This window comes from Phragmites australis, chromosome 10 (assembly GCF_958298935.1).
Source record: "Phragmites australis chromosome 10, lpPhrAust1.1, whole genome shotgun sequence".
Lineage (NCBI taxonomy): Eukaryota > Viridiplantae > Streptophyta > Magnoliopsida > Poales > Poaceae > Phragmites > Phragmites australis.
In genome coordinates, this window is record NC_084930.1 from 2,774,797 (window position 1) to 2,793,304 (window position 18,508).

The window sequence follows — 18,508 nt, forward strand, 5'->3', positions numbered from 1 at the left end:
TCTTCTGCTCGTGGTGCCAGATTTACACTTCACAGCAACAGCTGGGCTGCTCCTCCGAGCCAACCAAGACCCAAGTCATACTCGATTCAACCTCAAGGAGTGCGTGTTTGACACTGAATGCGAGGCGCTGACTTCCTCAGATCGCTTAACTTGAGCTGGGGAACAATGGTATGCAATGACAATAGAACATCACCAGCACAAAAGGTAAGAACTGCATTGATCTCTTTCGTCAGTAGACATAGTAGCAATCTCGATGTTTCATGGCAAAGTGTTGTGCTTAGTCAGTAACACATGAGCCGTAGCATAGGGGATCAGTAGAACATATACATGGATGGCACCCAACTGACAAAGATTAATCACCAAGCAGAAGTGCACTAAGAGAAACACATCTCCAGGTAGTAAGCCTAATAGGACACACATACTTCTGTACATCAGAACATCAAAGGTTATATAAGAGATCAAAATGTAAACCGTTTTATATAGAGAAAGAAAGATGTAACAATGTATAGAAATTTGGAAGGAATAAATAATTTATCGTCTCATATAGTTGGTGATCAATTAGTCACTGTCATTTTTGCCACCACATATAATTTACTCCATATAATTCACTGCATGGTCATAAACCCTAAAACTTATACCATATGAAACAACCGAATAACCACCTATAATACAACCAATCTTTTACATGTACCAGATAACTGGTTACGCATCCTCTGCTCCCCACATAGGTTCCTAAAATGAACTGAGTATACTGCTACAGATAAGAATGCAAAATAAGGTGAAATGATAGTCGAGGGTAAGGCGACCTCATAGATATGCTCTGAGGAAACACTTCAGTCATCTTCTCCCCCACCATGTCAGTTCTGGAGAAGTTTATGTTCTTATGCTCCAGCTGTTCTAATCATCTGGTCATTATTTTGCCTCCCGCACAAGTGGGGATCCAGAGTGACTGGCCCCAAGCAATTCATCCTTCCCTATCAAATTATTGCACAAATTGTACATCCAATCTTTTCAAACTTCCACTGATGCTATTTCAGTGTGGAAGCACTCCGATGCAATCCTGTCATTGCACTGGTAATCTTTTCATTTGAATGTGTGATTTGGAAGCTTCCAGCTCTCCTTGGCTTGCCTGGCTTGGGCAGGAAGAGTGTGTTGAGCATTTTATCCAGATCTTCGGCACTGTACTTCACATACTTGCTCGCACTGATGTCCTGCTCAACAAGCGGCCCATAGTTTTGCATGAAGCTCCGGTAAACAGGCACTATAGCCTGCACCACAAGGTGGCACGTATTCTGCTGCAAATCCCTATCTGATATTACCCATGTAGACTGCTTTTGATACATCTCATCGAAGTTAGCATTGAACGATTTAAGCCTTTGCTTCACTAAATCTCTTGCTGTAGCCCGGCCCTTGGAGAACAAGATCAGACCCTCCCTGCTCAACAGGGGTGCAAGTGTTCCCCAGCTCTCCCTCAGAAAAACTGCTGAGTAGTAATCCTTGTACTGCTCATGCTCCCGGAGCCAAGCATCGCCTAAGAGCCCACCCAGCTTAGTACCCTTCAGGTGCTTGAAGAAGTGCCAGTGTATGTTCATCATGAAGAGATACGACAGTGTCACATCCTCATAAGCCTTTGACCATGTATCGAAGTTAGCCTCAAGGGTCTTAACAATATTAAGCACTGCATCAACAAGCATCTTGTCATTGAAGACTTCTTTGCGCCAGCTGCGGTGAATGGTGATCACCTGTGTCAGCACAGACCAATACTGCTCCCCAAGGAGCTGGTTGCAGTATTTGGCAACAAAGCTAACTAGACGTGGCACTCCACCATCAACTGGCGGCGGCATATTGCGCTGCAGCTCGACCTGCACAAGCAACTCCTCAAATATCTCAACAGCACCATCCACCACCCTCTTGACAAGCTCCCTAGTCCGGCTTTGGATCTCGACACAAGCCTTTCCACCAAACAACCGGTTGAAGTCCAACCTCAGCTTATTCAAAGAATCAAACACATCAAGCAACCGCAATAGCTTGATGGGATCCTTCCTGGCATCAGCCACGGCACGACCAAACTTCAGGAAATCAAGAATGCCGGCACGAGCTGCAATCTCAGCGAAGCACAAGGATGCAGCCTCTGGTCGCCGTTCAAACACTGCAACACAGAGCTTTCGCTCGACTTCTAGGAGGTGGTGCACCGCAAACTCCAAATGCCGGCCCCAAAGCTCAACGCTTGGGCTGAGCGCCTGAGCATCCTCTGTCGTCTCCTTCAAGTAATCAAGGCCAAGTGCGCGGAGGCTGGCGCTCACAGTATCCCCTCTCGCGTCGGCATAGGCAGCCGAGCAGTGGTCAAGCCGCCCGTTTGCGGCGAGGCGGTCAAGGATTAAGCTGAGCTTGTGCACCGCGGCGACGGGGATCCGAGAAGGCGCGATGGACGCCGGGTCGGAGTTGTCCGGCTCTTTCATAGCAAGCGGAGCGGAGTGCTCCGCGAGGACTCGACGGAACTCAGCCTCAAGCATTTCGAGGACAGCGCCTAGGAGGCCGCCGTCCAGGTCGGCGGAGGTGCTCTTGAGCTGCTCGAGTGCCTCGGCGAGGTCGGACACGAAGCGGGAATCGGCGAGTTTGCGCTCACCGAGGTACGCCACGATGTCGGCGAGCCACTGGGCGGCGAGCCCGCAGTTGTCGGAGAGGAAGTGGAGCGCCTCCTCGAGCCGCGCGAGCACCGCAAGGTACCCCGGGAGGTCCTCCGACACGGCGGCACGCGCCAGGAGCGGCGGCTCGAGCCCGTGCACGGCGTCGAACACCTTGAGCACGGCCGCGGCGGGCCCAACGGCGCGGTCGATGTTGGGCCCGGCCGCCGCGAGCGCCTCCCGCGGCGCGCGGATCGGGCGCACCGCCGCCTCCATCACCTGCAACCGCGTCTGGATCTCCTCCAGCCTGGAGCCCTCGCGCGCCAGCGCGCGGCTCAGAGCCCGCGACTTGTCCACTCCAGCCCGCAGCGCCCGCCGCGCCGCCAGCAGGCTTGCCATCCGGCGCTCCTCCTCCTCCTGGTCCATCCCCATCCGCACCCCACTCCCACTCCCACCTCCCAAACACACAACCACAAGCACCCTTCCAATGCCAAACACTCAGAATCCACAAGTTCCCCACCAATCGCGCACAGGGATCCACAACACAGCAGCAGTGGGTGTTGGTGAGTCTCCAGACGCCCCTTCCAAGCTACTTATCCGACAGGAGAAGCGCGAAAGAGACAGCCATCCCGGTAGGTGATTCGCGCTCGGAACAGGAGGCCATGCCGACGAGAGAGTCTAGAAAGAAAGAGGGGTTTAGGTTGGAAAAGGGGGCGATAAAGGAGGAAGGGAAAAAGCGGAGTTTTTTCGATGGAGGCAGGGGGAAAGCGGGGCGCGGACGGAGGACGGGAGGAGTCGAAGTCGAAGGCTCCGGCTCGGCTGCGAGGAGAGAGAGGGGTGTGCCGTGTGCGCGGCCGCGTACGCCGGTTTCTTTACTGTTGGGTTGCGGGTGGAAAGGCGCAGGAAAATGTGGGGCTGGGCGATCGAGGCGGCGGCGCCCAGGCAAGCAGGCTGATCCTGAGCCGCGGGCGCGGCTGCGGTCAGCGGGGCGCGGCTGCGGTCAGCGGAGCGCGGAGGCAGGCAGCCAGCTAGCGTGTGCTTGTTCCTCGCATCTCCTCAGTCACCCAATGAATGCATAGAATTCTAAAAAAACTCGTTTACTTGCATGTACTACTATTGTAACCTAACTTGATAGGTATAAATATAAAGTATCATCTTACCTAAGGGTAAAACACAATTTAAGTTTCACTTCTCATGTTAACCTAACGGATGCATCCGCTCGTATAAATAGATTTACTTATTAGTGTCATAAAATCATCTTTGTGCAAATAATCAATCATAATTTTAATTAATACATTTGTTCATACAGCCTTATTATCGAGCGTTAGTCTCTGACAATAATTCTAGGGCGTACCGGTCGATGGACGTGTGAACAACGCCTGTGGTATGCATATGTTTACGATAAGCTCAAGAATACATGGATTATCTAGGTTCAGACCTTAACAGTTATACGTCATATGTATTTTATTATCAGCATTTGTGAACTGATTAGAGATGATTATCCTTCCTTAATGCTAGACATGTTCTCCTCTTTATATATAAAAAAAAGAAGTAAAACTTACCAATGGAACCAAAAGCAGTCGATCCATCCCTCTAAACCTTCCACCCATAGACTATTATAATAAGCAGCACATGTGCCCCTTTTACCCTAATGAAGTTGTCGAGCCCGTTCCATCTACTGGACACCTCGATGCTTACCTCACCCCGGATAGCTGGTTTGCCATGTCCCATCATTGGTCTCGCATGCGCGCCAATGAAGCAGTCTAACATACATGCGCGCTCGTCCCGTAGCGTTTAATACTACGGGACGGGACATAGCACATCTGCGCCAACCACGACCTGTTCGATGGAGAGAAGTGTCTAGGGAAGAAAAAATATTTGAGTGGAAAGCATTAATGAGAATGAACTGATTTGGTGAATACTTATCCACGATTAGCGAAGGTTGGTCACGGGATCTCCTTATATGGTAAGGATCTTGGTCGCGAAGGCGTAGACTAGCCGCGTGCTAGGACCCTGGTCTGGGAAAAAATCTTCTGTCAACTAATATTGGCTAATGTGGGCCCTTAGAACGAGGGACCCATATTCTATACACTGACAGTCGCCCCTAAGCTCCTCCACATATGTGGTGGTTTAAGTAGTTTACTGTGTGGTCACGCATAGACCTGGTTGTACCACCTGGGCCCCAGGTCAACACAAGTTCACCCAAAACACTAATTACGGGACCTATTTCATTGACCAGCTTGCCAGGAGAAGCTGCTCGCGGCGTGAAGAGACCTGAAGAAGATGGCTAGAGAAAGCGACCAACGGTGTCACATCCCAAAACGCTAATTACGAGACTAAGCATGCATAATCATTATAGCTGTATATTTTATACGATTAGTTATTATTTTAAATATTTCGGGAGTGAAAATGATATAGTAAGAGATAGGAAGATCCTAAATACCTTGGAGAAAAGAAGAAAGAAAAGAGCAAAAAATTAGAACAAAATTCAGCAAAAAAAACTTATCACGGTCTGATGAGCTTAACCACGGTCTGACCGTCAGGTGGAAAGCAACGTAGGCTTCGATCTAACCGACCCTTTCTGTGGTCTACCTCTAGTGCACAGAGATTCCCTTAAGTGATTGATCGCCTCTCTCACTCATTCTCTCTTTCATTTGCCTCTCCCCCCCCCTCTCATTTACTCTCTCACTCCAACAAACCCTAGAGAGTGAGCTCCAAATCGATGTGTCGACGGTCGAAGATCGAAGGTGGGGACTCCCACGAGCTTTTCGGAGGACTTTCCTGAGCTTCTTCTCCCTTTCCTCCCCGTCGGAGGGGTTTCCTTGCCGTTTCTTCATCCGCAAGTTCATTCACCATCTGGGAGTCCAATCGGTGGATCGAAGCTTCCCCGGAGGATTCCGATCCAATATAAAGTTCCTCTAAGATGAGGTAAACATCCCCCTATTGTTTTCTCATCGTTTCATAGCCCTAAGTGATCGTTGTTTTGATTTTCGCCGTGAAACCATAGTGAGTACTTAGGTCTAGATCTCATTTTTAGGGTTTTACGTGTTCAGATCATGCATGTCGTCCGAACAATTATAGAATATGTTTGCTTAGTCATATAGAGTACTTGGGTGCCCTTCGTCGTCGAAGGTTTCACCGAAGTCCTCGCCGGCGACCTCGCGATGGTGTTGCCGGCAAGGTCTTGCGGACTGACTGCTAGTAGGTCGGTGCAAAATACCTGAATTTAGGAGTCATACCGTTGTTAGGACTGGTCTGACCATTGGTTGGCAGTATAACTACCATCATACCTTCGGTCTGACCGTTAGGGATCTAAACTCTCTGGACGCTCGCGATCTGACCGCCACTTGCACGTTGGTCTGACCACCAACTTTTTAAGGCTTTATGCATTTATGTTTTCTTATTTGGGGCTTCAAACTTCGAAACTCTAATTATTTGGTGGTCTTTTACAAATGTTTTCGAAACACATCACTATAGTATTATCCAAGCATGCATCATTTACATATTTTTCATCGTTTATTTGTTTATGACATGTGTTCTTGATTCGTTTAGAGAACATTACAACGATGGTCCAAGCGAGTGAAGACGACGCCAAGCTAATAGAGTTTTATGAGTGTTATACGGGCAATATCAGCAACTATCATAGCAGCAAAGCAAGCATCTAAGCATATTGCATCATATTTGAATTGAATGAAGTCTAAATTGATAAGTTGTCGTTTATATACATTTGCATTGTTAACTAGTTGATGTCGGGCTTATATGAGAACCTATATGAACTGATTTAGTGAGTACCTGTTTCACAACCAGTGAAGGCTAGTCACGAGATTTCTTTATGTGGTAAGGATCATGGTCGCGAAGACGTCGACTGGTCGTGCGGTGAGATCCTGATCGGGGTAAAAATCTTCTATCAGATGGTATTGACTAGTGTGAGCCTTGAGAATGGAAGACTCCTATTTATACACCTACATTCATATTTAGCCAACTAAACAAAAATCTAACACAATCTATCTAGATAGATATAATCGAACAATTTTATTTTCAATAAATATAATTTTACCCAAACTATTTTTTCTTAACCTATTTATTCAAATACAATTCTATAAACGCTCGTCCGAAAATCAAACACACGCCTAGCTCGCACGCAGAGCACACGCGGCGGCCACAAATCGCGCTGGGTTGGGGGGAGTTTGAAACGCTGTGATTTTGGGGTCGGGTGGGTGCCGTGCACGGCGCCGCGCTCGTTGTTTCGGCGGTGCTGGGGTCGGCGGGCTGGGTTGAATGATTGGATCGTCCGGCGCGGGCGGTTTCTCGTGCCCGTGCGGCGGGCGCAGAGGGCCGCGTCGGATCGATCGGCTGGGTGATCTGGATGTGCTGCACCCGGCCGGTGAATAGGCTACAGGTCAACGAGCCCGATGTCGTGTTGTCAGGGGATCCGAGGTTGTCCGTTTGAGTTTACTATTCGACTGTACTGCCCCAGTACACTTGTGGGTTTCACTGCAATTATTGTCGATGCTTGTTCATGCACTGTCAGATCTGATGACATCTGTTGCACTACTGTCCTGTTGAACTTACGCATGTCATCTGTATATTTTGGCTGTTCTCTTGTCATATGGCGGATAGTGGAGTCTGGAGTAGTAGTACATTTCGAATGCACAACTACTATCGTGTACTTTGTACTCCGTATAGGACTGCAGACTGCAGTGCTTCTGTTCCATAGCTCCATAGCGTCAAATTATGTACTTAAGGGCATTCGTAGTGCGTTTAAAAAAGTCGTAGGCTAGAATTTTTAAGACCGGTCATATGCATTACCAGAGTGAATCTTAAAATCTATATTGTCATGACTAATTTTTAAATTTGAGATTAGATATCGAGTAATAAAATATTATTTTTATATTGATTCTCCTCATTCTCCTTTAGCACCTGCCAACTACATCAACCATAGCTCGCGTGAATAATTTTAATTTTCAACTAGAACCTACCTTTTCAATTAGAATCCAATTGATGGAGCTGGAGTGCTCGATCTTTCGGTGAGAGGGATAACTTCGATTTGTGGAGGAGGTGACTCTCGCGATCTGTCGGTGTATTCAGAACCAGGGGTCCCTAAGTTCCGAGACCAGGCCGGCCATCCACCACATGTCACCACCCTGCAAGGTAAGAAGAAGCTAAGTTCCGGGAGAAGGTGCTCGGGGCCGCCGCCTCTGGTTCCCGAGCACCCTAGTTCCCCGATGATCCGCAGAGCCCAAATACCAAGAAGGAAGTGCTCGGGAGAGAGTGCTCGGGAGAGAGTGCTCGGGGCTGCACGTGGCAGCCCCCGAGGACTCGGTGCCCCGAAGGCCCCACCGAAGTGCTCGGGAGAGAGTGCTCGGGGCTGCACGTGGCAGCCCCCGAGGACTCGGTGCCCCGAAGGCCCCACCGAAGTGCTCGGGAGAGAGTGCTCGGGGCTGCACGTGGCAGCCCCCGAGGACTCGGTGCCCCGAAGGTCCCACCGAAGTGCTCGGGAGAGAGTGCTCGGGGCTGCACGTGGCAGCCCCCGAGGACTCGGTGCCCCGAAGGTCCCACCGAAGTGCTCGGGAGAGAGTGCTCGGGGCTGCACGTGGCAGCCCCCGAGGACTCGGTCCCCCGAAGGTTCGCGCAAGATCATTCAACGACCCGAAGGGTCCCGTCGTCAGGGTGTCATCCAGTCAAAGGCCCAATGCCGCATTTAATAGGCACGCGCGGTCTGACATCCTGACATTCTCAGCTGCCCACGCCCCAGTGTCAGACCCTGCCATGCACTGGCAGGGGGGCGTGGGTCCATTAAATGCACGGGTCCCGTCCCGTTTCATCCAGGTGCCTCGGGATAACGTTGCCAGAATCGAAGCGCTCCGCCTGCCACCCTGCCCTGGCAGAAGAACAAGACAGGGTGGGCGCACCGGGCACCTCTGAGGCTGCCCGGTGGGCCCCCTTTATGGCGCCCGAGGGCTTCCACAGTGGCGGGTGGTCGGATGCGCGCCGCATTTCTCCACCGCCCCTGTCACTTCGCCAAGACGAAATGATTGCGCCTTTCTCCGTGGCACCTTGGCATTCGCATCCCCTCTTTCCCATTCAGGATATGTTGAGGTCGGCGCGCCTATAAAAGGAAAGGATGGAGAACACGTAAAAGAGGACCCCCCGACGAAGAAGATCGAAGAAACCGAAAGTGTGTGAAGAAGAGGACGCAGACGCTCGAACCAGCTCTAGCCAAGCTAGAACACGAGAGCCTCAAGCTCTTTGTAAACGGCTCTCCCCTTAGAACCAGATACATCCTTGAAGAATTCCCTTCAAGGATAAATATAGCGCTCACATAGGAGTAGGGTGTTACGCCTCCGTGCGGCCCGAACCTGTCTAAACCCCGGTGCACCCATCTTTTCCTCGCATTAGGGCAATCATCTCCCGCCAGCCATCGCATTTGTTTCCGTTCCCGCTTATTTCCCAAACAAGCTTTTCCAGGATCATCCCCCCGGCCGAATCTCTAAAAAGGGGTCTCTCGGGATCCCTGCGACAGGAGTTCACCCTCCGACAGCTGGCGCGCCAGGTAGGGGGGAGTATCCCTGGATTGTTTGTTTTCACTTTTTTTTCCCAGGAAAAGATGGCCGGCGGGCACCGTCTCCAGCGTTCCGGCTCCACTTCCAGTGACGGAGCGTTGCCCGACGACCGAGAGAGCCCTGTCGCTACTGCGTACCAGCGGCAGCCGCCATCCACGTGCGCGGTTTTTCCCGCGCAAGGGGATCAAGGCGCTGGGCCCAGCAGGGCCGCCGCCGCCGCTGCCGACGTACTTTCCGACCCCCAGCAGGTGGTCGGATCCCCGGCCGCTAGGTCCGCCTCTGGACCACGTCGGGTGCCGCCTCGGCGCAGGCTCGCTTTCAGCGAGGCCAGCCCAGGAAGCGCGCTGCTTGCAGCACATGCTCTCCTCAGGCACCCGCCCGTTCAAGCCACGCCAAACACTCCGGAAGGCCGGTGGATACAAGATGTCGTCGCTTTGGTCAGCACTGCTCGTCGCCAGGTGCAGGCCGGGAGTCCTCGCGCCACTTCTCAGCATGGTGCCGCCCGAGCCGGCTCCTCAACGGGCAACACCCACACGGGCTGAGGGGTCTCCAGGCGGAGCGCCGTCCCCCTGGCCGTGTCTGAAGCCCGGGACCTTTGTTTACACCTTGATGAGCGGAGGGGCCACGAGGATGCCCGAGTTACTCTCGAACGTCAGCGGGAGACCAGGCAGGGGGTTGGGGTAGAGGACCAGGCTTCCTCTCTCCCGGCCCGCGGCCACCGGGGATCCCCGGCTCGCCGCTTCTCGCCACCAAGGACCCCCGCTCGCGCTGCGGGTTACGGCACCGGTTGCCGTGCCTTCACCACCGAGCTCCGCCGGGTTAGGTGGCCTTCCAAGTTCCGCCCTGAGCTGCCGGAGAAGTACGATGGGTCCATCGACCCCGTCGAGTTCCTCCAGATCTACACGACGGCCGTCCAAGCGGCCGGAGGCAGCGAAAAGGTGATGGTAAACTATTTTCATGTTGCCTTGAGGGGATCCGCCCGCTCTTGGCTTATGAACTTACCCCCAGGGTCTATCGGCTCCTGGGATGACCTGTGCCACCAGTTCGTGGCCAACTTTCAGGGCACGTTTACGCGTCCCGGTTTGGAGTGCGACCTCCACGCCGTCCAGCAGCAGGAAGGGGAGACGCTACGGCGATTTATACAGCGTTTCAGCCAGGTTCGCAACACTATTCCGCGAGTGGCCCCCCATGCTGTTATTGTTGGTTTCCGGCAGGGCGTCCGTGATGAGCGGATGCTCGAGAAGCTAGGTACGCACGAGATCGAGACCCCTGCGGAACTCTTCGCACTGGCCGATAAGTGTGCCAAGGCTGCGGAAGCCAGGGCGTGGCATGCTCCTCGCCCCGCTCCCGACCAGCCAAGTTCTTCCCGCTCTGATAAGCGGGAAAAGAAAAAGAGAAGGAAGCGCGAGGCCGCTCCCGTCGAGCCAGCCTAAGTCCCCGCTCACAGGGTGCCGCAAGAGCCCGATCACCGGCAAGAGCGTCGGCCGGGTGTCGATCGGCGCCCCGTCAGGGCCCCTGCTCGGGCTCCTCCTCGGGCCTCTGTGCCCGCGAGGGCCCCGGCCCCGGCTAGGGCGCCAGCTCCAGCAAGAGCCCCGGCCCCTGGCCGAGCTCCTATTCCAGCGAGGGCCCCCGCTCCCGCGGGGCCCGAGCCAGGTAAATGGTGTCCCATACACCTGACCAGATGGCACGACCTCACGGAGTGTCGTACGGTCAAAGGACTCGTGGAGCAGCGCCAGAGGGAGCGCGACGAGTCCCGCGGAGGAGGCGATACCGAGGTCGTCCCCAAAAACACCGAGCTCGGCTTCCAGGAGCCCGAGCATGCGGTCGCCTTCATCGACGGGGGCGCTTACACACCCTGCTCGCGCCGTGGCATCAAGGTCATGCGGCGCGAAGTGTGCTCGGCGACCCCGAGCGAGGAATCCACAAGACCCCTGAGGTGGTCGGATGCTCCGATCACGTTCAGCATGGCTGATCACCCCGTCAGTACTGCAGCCGTGGGACGGCTACCTCTGGTAGTGTCTCTCACTATCTGCAATGTTAAGGTCGGCAGAGTGCTGATCGACGGTGGTGCCGGCCTCAACCTCCTTTCCAAAGAGGCTTTTGAGAAGCTGCAAGTATCTTCCCGACGCCTAAAGCCGTCACTCCCCTTCTGTGGAGTAACTCCCGGGCACTCCCTGCCCCTCGGGCAGGTTGAGTTGCCTGTCACATTCGGGAGCCGGGACAACTTCCGCACGGAGTGCGTCCTCTTCGATGTTGCGGAGCTCCCTCTCCCCTACAACGCCATCCTCGGGCGTCCGGCGCTTGCCAAGTTTATGATGGCCGTGCATTATGCATACCTTACGGTTAAGATGCCCGGCCCCGCTGGCTCTATCTCCGTGATCGCCGACTTTGGCGGCGCCGTCTCCTGCGCTGAACAATCATACATGGCTCTGGTCTCAGCGCAGGCCGAGGTTGATGGCTCTACAGGGGGCCCGGGACCCTCTTTATCCAGACCCCGACTCGCCGCCGACACCTCTGTTCCAACGAAGGAGGTCGAGGTGGGCCAAGACGCTACCCAGGTTGTCCGTATCGGCAGCGACCTGGGCAGCAAATAGGAAAGCGCGCTCGTCGCCTTCCTCCGGGCTAACGTGGACGTGTTTGCCTGGCAACCGTCCGACATGCCCGGGATCCCTAGGGAGGTGATCGAGCATCATTTGGCCGTGCGTCCGGACGCCCGCCCAGTGAAGCAGAAGGTCCGGCGGCAGGTGCCAGAGCGCCAGGAGTTTATCCGCGAGCAGGTCCGCAAGCTCCTCGACGCCGGATTCATCCGAGAAGTCCTCCACCCCGACTGGCTAGCAAACCCAGTCATCGTCCCGAAGGCCAACGGCAAGCTTCGCATGTGTGTGGACTACACCGACCTTAACAAGGCTTGTCCTAAAGATCCTTTCCCCTTACCTCGCATTGATCAAATTATAGATTCAACTGCGGGATGTGATCTTTTATGCTTCCTAGATGCAAACTCTGGGTATCACCAGATTCGCATGGCCGTGGGGGACGAGGAAAAAACTGCTTTTACTACCCCGGTGGGGACTTATTGCTACATGTCAATGCCTTTCGGCCTGCGCAACGCTGGATCCTCTTTCCAGCGCGCTATTCGTATCACTCTTAACTCGCAGGTTGGCCGCAACGTCGAGGCTTACATCGACGATCTCGTGGTCAAAACCCGAGACCGCGCCACCCTGCTCGAGGACCTTGCCGAGACTTTCAACAGTCTCCGCTCTACCCGCCTCAAGCTCAACCCAGAGAAATGTGTCTTCGGGGTGCCGGCGGGCAAGCTCCTTGGTTTCTTGGTCTCTGGCCGAGGGATCGAGGTCAATCCAGAGAAGATCCGGGCCATCGAGCAGATGCGACCCCCGGTTCGACTCAAGGAAGTCCAGCGCCTCGCCGGCTGCATGGCAGCTCTCGGGTGGTTCATCTCCAAGCTCGGGGAGCGAGGGCTCCCCCTCTTCAAGCTTCTGAAGAAATCCGGTCATTTTGACTGGACGCCGGAGGCCGAGCAGGCCTTCCGCGATTTAAAGAAGTACCTCACTTCGCCACCCGTGTTGGTGGCTCCCTCTCAAGGTGAGCCCCTGCTGCTCTACGTTTCGGCCACTCCTCAGGTTGTGAGCGTAGTACTGGTGGTGGAGCGCGACGAGTGTTCGGGGCCGGGTGCTGGGTCCCAGCTCCCAGAGGCCCCCGACCACTCACTTGTCCTCGTGGCTCCCCCTGGGCAAGGAGTCGAACCCGAGCATGCTGCTCTTCCCAGCCAAGGAATCGAGCCCGAGTGCCCGGCCAGCCCCGACCATACCGCCGACCCTGGGGGCTGTGGCAGCCCCCCGGGTAGGGCCACCATCCGGGCCCGCCGGGTACAGCGACCGGTGTACTTCGTCAGCGAGGTCCTCCGGGAGGCCAAGACAAGGTATCCCCAGGCGCAGAAGCTACTCTATGCCGTGCTCGTCGCCTCCCGGAAGCTGCGCCACTACTTCCAGGCGCACAAGATTTCGGTGGTTACCACTTATCCACTGGGACCCATTCTCCGGAACCGGGAGGGCACCGGGCGCATTGTCAAATGGGCGGTCGAGCTGGCGGAGTTCGACTTACACTTCGTCTGTCGCCAGGCAATCAAAAGCCAGGCACTCTCCGACTTCTTGGCAGAGTGGACGCACGTCCCCTGCGTCGTCCCAGAAGAGATCTCTACCTATCCCGGGCGCGACGCGCCCGGGTACTGGGTTATGCACTTCGATGGCTCCCTCTCGCTGAAAGGCGCAGGGGCCGGAGTGGTTCTCACCTCCCCAACGGGTGAAGAGCTCCGGTACGTCGTACAGTTGCAGTTCCGCGCATCCAACAACATGGCGGAGTATGAAGGTCTCATCGCCGGCCTCCGGGCTTCGGTGGGGCTCGGGATTCGTCGCCTCCTGGTCAAAGGGGACTCCCAACTGGTCGTCAACCAGGTATCCAAGGAGTACCAGTGCACGGATCCTCAAATGGCGGCGTACGTAGCTGCAGTCAGGAAGCTCGAGAGACGCTTCGACGGCCTCGAATTGCGGTATATCCCTCGCCGCGATAATGCTCCGGCCGACGAGCTCTCTCGCCTGGCCTCCTCACGTGCGCACGTCCCTGCCGGAGTCTTTGAAGAAAGACTCGCACGGCCTTCCGTCCTGCCTGCCGAACAGGATGAAGGGGAAACCTCGAACTCAATTCAGGGGACCCCGGCGGTGCCCTCAGTGGGAAGCCCCGTCAGGGCGCCGCCGTCCGGCGAGTGCGCTGTGCTCGCCGAATGTTCTCAAGATGCCTCGTGGATATCTGACATCCGAGGGTACTTGAAAGAAAAGTTCCTACCCGAGGATGAGGCGTCTGCCGAAAGGGTTGCTCGGCAGTCCAAACGCTATGCCATGGTAGATGGGGATCTCTACCGACGTAGCGCAGGAGGTGTCCTCTTGAAATGCATCTCTCGGGCAGAAGGCGGCGATCTTCTCGCTGAGGTCCACGAGGGCGAGTGCGGTGGCCATTCATCGTTCCGCACGCTGGTCGGGAAAGCCTTCCGGCAAGGTTTCTACTGGCCTACAGCCCTCCAGGATGCTTCCGAGCTGGTTCGGCGCTGCAGGGCGTGCCAGTTCCATGCAAAGCAGATTCACCAGCCAGCTCAGGCTCTCCATACCATTCCCCTGTCATGGCCTTTCGCGGTCTGGGGTTTGGACATTCTGGGTCCATTCCCCCGAGCAGTCGGGGGCTATGCATACCTATATGTCGCTATCGACAAATTCACCAAGTGGCCGGAGGCGGTCCCAGTCGTCAAGGTGACCAAAAACACGGCGCTCTAGTTTATCCGCGGCATCACCAGCCGCTTCGGTGTCCCCAATCGGATCATCACCGACAACGGCACCCAGTTCACTAGTGCCTTGTTCGGGGACTATTGCGAAGATCTCGGCATCAAGCTTTGCTTCGCTTCCGTCGCTCATCCTCGGAGTAACGGGCAGGTCGAGCGCGCCAATGCGGAGATACTGAAGGGCCTCAAAACCCGGACCTATAACGTGCTCGCTAAGCACGGAAAGGGATGGGTAGACGAGCTGCCAGCCGTGCTGTGGGCCGATCGGACTACGCCAAGCCGCGCCACCGGGGAGACTCCGTTCTTCCTCGTCTATGGCGCCGAAGCAGTCCTCCCCTCCGAGCTCACTCTGGGCTCCCCTCGAGTGCATGCATACTCCAAGGGTGAGCAGGAACATCAAAGGCGCGACGACGTGGACTACCTGGAAGAGCGCCGGCGGCGTGCTGCTGTCCGGGCGGCTCGGTACCAGCAGAGTCTGCGGCGTTATCATCTGCGCCATGTCCGGGCCCGGTCTCTCGAGGTGGGGGACCTAGTTCTCCGACGTATCCAGTCGCGCGAAGGAATGAATAAGTTGTCCCCTGTGTGGGAAGGTCCCTTCACCGTGATCGCGGTCCCCCGGGCAGGTTCTTTCAGGTTGGCGACGGAGGAAGGACAGCCACTCCCGAATCCGTGGAACATCGAGCATCTCCGACGCTTCTACCCGTAGATGGTCGTGCTCGCGGCTCAGGTCAGCAAGGCCGGGGGTTTCTCCCCGCCCGAGCAGTCTGAAGGCTTCGCCCCGTGGGGTAAGTCGTTGTCGCCCAACCTTGTAAATATTGCACATTAAGTATTTCAATAAGCAATCGCTATGTCAAAATACTTTGTCTGGATTCCGTATGTTTAATCTGTCTGGTGAGGTGCTCGGTTGTGCGAGAAAAAGTTCGCTCTCTCATTTTCCCCGCTGATAAAAGAATCCCAATCGGTATGCATGCGAGCAGTCGCCGCTGACTTACGTCCGGCATGGTAGGCTGTGGTGTTCGGTGTCGTGACAGGCTCCCGGGCACTACCGAGTTTCGGGGTGCTCCGGGTAATCCCATCGCTCGAGCTACTCGAGTAGTCCGGAGCTCGGGCCCCCGGAGCGGGCTGTCGGTGCTCGGTCTGGTCTGTCATACCCGGGCACCACCAAACCATAGGACCTCTGGGTTATGCCTCTGAACGCTCTTGTCCGCCGGTTTGGGTATTCGAGAGGTCTCGGGTCGAAAACGAGAGCAGTCTATAGCAAGTACCGCACTGACAGAGCGCACCAGACAAAGAAATCCTATTTTTTCTCTTAAGTCACAGGCTGGCGATCACGAGCAGCTCGGCCGCGAGGGCTTCAATGCCCCAGTCTCTGGTCGGCTCCAGGGTCCTCGGGCGGTCCTACCACTTAGGCATGAGTGGTCGAGATCACCCGACCCTAGGAGCCTCGTATGCCTCTGGGCACTCAGGCGCTCCGTTAAAAGAATCGAGTCCCCGGGCACCCGAGCTCGGAAGCACATCCCTCCTGGATCGATGAGCCGGAAGGCCGACAGCTGTCCAGTGAGTGGTTATATTCAGACAAGTCTGCTTTAAGTAAATTTATGTCCTCGAGTCACTCTCGGGGGCTCTCGCGGTTTAATCTGTTCGGCGAGGTGGCCTCCTCGCACGCAAAACCCTGCCGCGTGACTACTTTTTCCCAGAACGACAGAACGGTCTGCAGAAAAGAGTAGCGTGCTTGCGATAACGTCTGACCGAAGCCCTTCGTGGTGGTCGTGGTGTTCGGTCCGCTTTTAAGGACCCCGAGCACTACCGAGTCCTCGGGTGCCCTGGGTAATCCTATCGCTCGAGCTGCTCGGGTAGTCCGGAGCTCAGGTCTTGGGGGCGGGCTGTCAGTGCTCGGCCTGGCCCGTTTAAAGCCCGGGCACCACCGGACCGCGAGGACTCTTGGTCACATTCTCGCCCGCACGCGTCTCCCTTCTACTAACTGAGTGGTCGCAAAGTGAAAAAGTGTTCATCAGGCACGGCGTGTTCCGAGCAAGATCAATCCATCCCCCGGGCAAGGAAGTCTGTGTCTTTGTTCTTAACTTAGGCGATGCGGATTCGTGAGAGCTTGAAGGCCGACTGTGCCAGTAACAGCGATCAAGACAACTTCATCCTCGGGGACGGGAAGGTCGGGAACGGCCCGACTGAGTACTCCCCGGGACTTCGAAGTAAAACATCGGAAGAAGCATCGAACACACAGAGAAACTGGAGTTGCGAGCCTAGGGAAAAACAGCCATTTAATATTCACAGGATATTTCCAAGGCATTTTCTAAGGGTTCACTCCTACATCTACAACAAAAGAAAAGAGGCTACAAAAGATCTAGTCGGCGGCAGAGGCGTCGGCTGAATCCTCTGAGTCATCCCCGGGGACTGGCGGCGGCGGCACCTCTCGCCTGAAGCCGGCCGCCACCTCAGCGGCGGTACTCCGGACCGCTGCCCGGGCAGCCTCCCCCTCAACCTCGACCACTCCCTCCCGCGCCGGCTCCAGTGGGAAGTTCGGGTCCCTGCTTCGGTAGCAGGCCAGGACGTGCTCGGCCACTGCATGCGCCAAGCCACGTCCCTCCCGGGCGGCGAGTTCCTGGACCGCCCAAGGCAGGGCCTCGAGGCGCTCGCAGACCTGCTGCAGCCCCAACACTTGCCGTGCGGGGCCGTCGCCCTTCGTGTCGTCGACAAGCCGTCCAAGACCACCCTTCTCCACGGCCCATCGCATCCGCCGGAGTATGTCCTCCAGCATATGCTCAAGGTTGACCCGCGAGACAAAAGAGGTCTCGAGCTTCTCCTTGGCGGCCCGCAGCTGTGCCTCGAGTCCCTGGTCCCCGGCCGGACCGGAAGAACCGCCAGCCGCGGTGGGGGCGGCAGCCTGCTTCGCCTTGGCCACCATCTCGGACAAGGCGCGTTCGCGCGCGGCCAGTTCCGCCTCATGCTTCGCGTTCTCCTCCGCACTGGTAGCCGCGGCGGCCAACGCAGCAGCAGCTTCGCCCTCTCGGCGACTCAGTTCGCCTTCTCGGCAACTCAGTTCGCCTTCTCGGCGACTCAGCTCATTCTCCCACCGGGCCAACACATCCTCCTGCTGGGCCACCGAATCCTCCCGGGCACCGAGACCCGACGCCGATAGCTCATTGTCCACTTCCCGGATGGAGACGTCCTCCTCCCAGCGCTTGAATTCTTCTCTGATCTTCCGGAGATCGTCTTCCCAGCGCTGGAGGTCGGCGCGCGTCTTCTCGGCCGCGCCCTCCCGGCGGGCCAGCTCGGCTTGCCGCTCCTCCGCAGCCTGCTCCCGGGCTGCGACAGCCACCTCCCTCTCCTGCGCCTGCCCCATCCTGGCAAGGGCCTCGGCAGCTTGCTGCCTCGACGCCTCGGCCAAGCGGGCGGCGTCTTCTCGTTCCCGCGCGGCGTCTTCAGAGTTTCTCGTTCCCGTGCGGCTTCCGCGCGGATGTCTTTTAGGAGCTTCTGCTCCCGCGCGGCTGCCGCACGGGCCTCCTCCTGGGCGCCCGCCAGCTGCGCCTTCTCCAGTGCCAGGCGGGCGCGCCCGGCCTCGAGCTCCCCCTCCTTGGCGTTCACCACTACGCCCAGCCGCCCAACCGCTACTTGGACACCTTCAATGGCGGCCAGGAAAGGATCGGCGGGCTGGCCGGGCACCGGTGGGGCCCAGGCTTCTCCGCAGAGTGCCTCCAGGGGGGCCGAGCTCTCCGCAGGGCATTGCACCACCATCCGCCCCGGGCTCTGCCTGCCCGGGGTAGGCTCCGCCGGAGCCAAGGTCTCGGACGGCGGCCGCATTCCCGCATCGGCCGCCCTGTCCACCGGCCCCGGCAGAACATCCACCTCCACCGTTATCCGCCCCCGGGGTAGGTTCCGCCGGCGCCCTTCTCTTGGCCGCCGCCTCCGCCTCTCTTCCAAGGGCCGCCACGTCAATTGGCGCCTCCGCCGTTCCTATGCTG

General features: G+C 56.5%; 1 protein-coding gene across 1 annotated transcript; it reads right to left on the reverse strand.

Annotated features, from left to right (window-relative positions):
* Positions 1–496: 496 nt before the first annotated feature.
* On the reverse strand, positions 497–3,528 carry LOC133931393 (exocyst complex component EXO70A1-like). Its single transcript, XM_062378267.1, has one exon. It carries the CDS (start codon positions 3,054–3,056, stop codon positions 1,029–1,031), a length of 2,028 nt encoding a protein of 675 aa, XP_062234251.1. The 5' UTR covers positions 3,057–3,528; the 3' UTR covers positions 497–1,028.
* Between the last annotated feature and the right edge of the window lie 14,980 nt (positions 3,529–18,508).

Coding starts and splice junctions, on each gene's coding strand:
- LOC133931393 (XM_062378267.1), bottom strand. CDS start 3,056: ATGGGGATGGACCAGGAGGAGGAGGAGCGCCGGATGGCAAGCCTGCTG.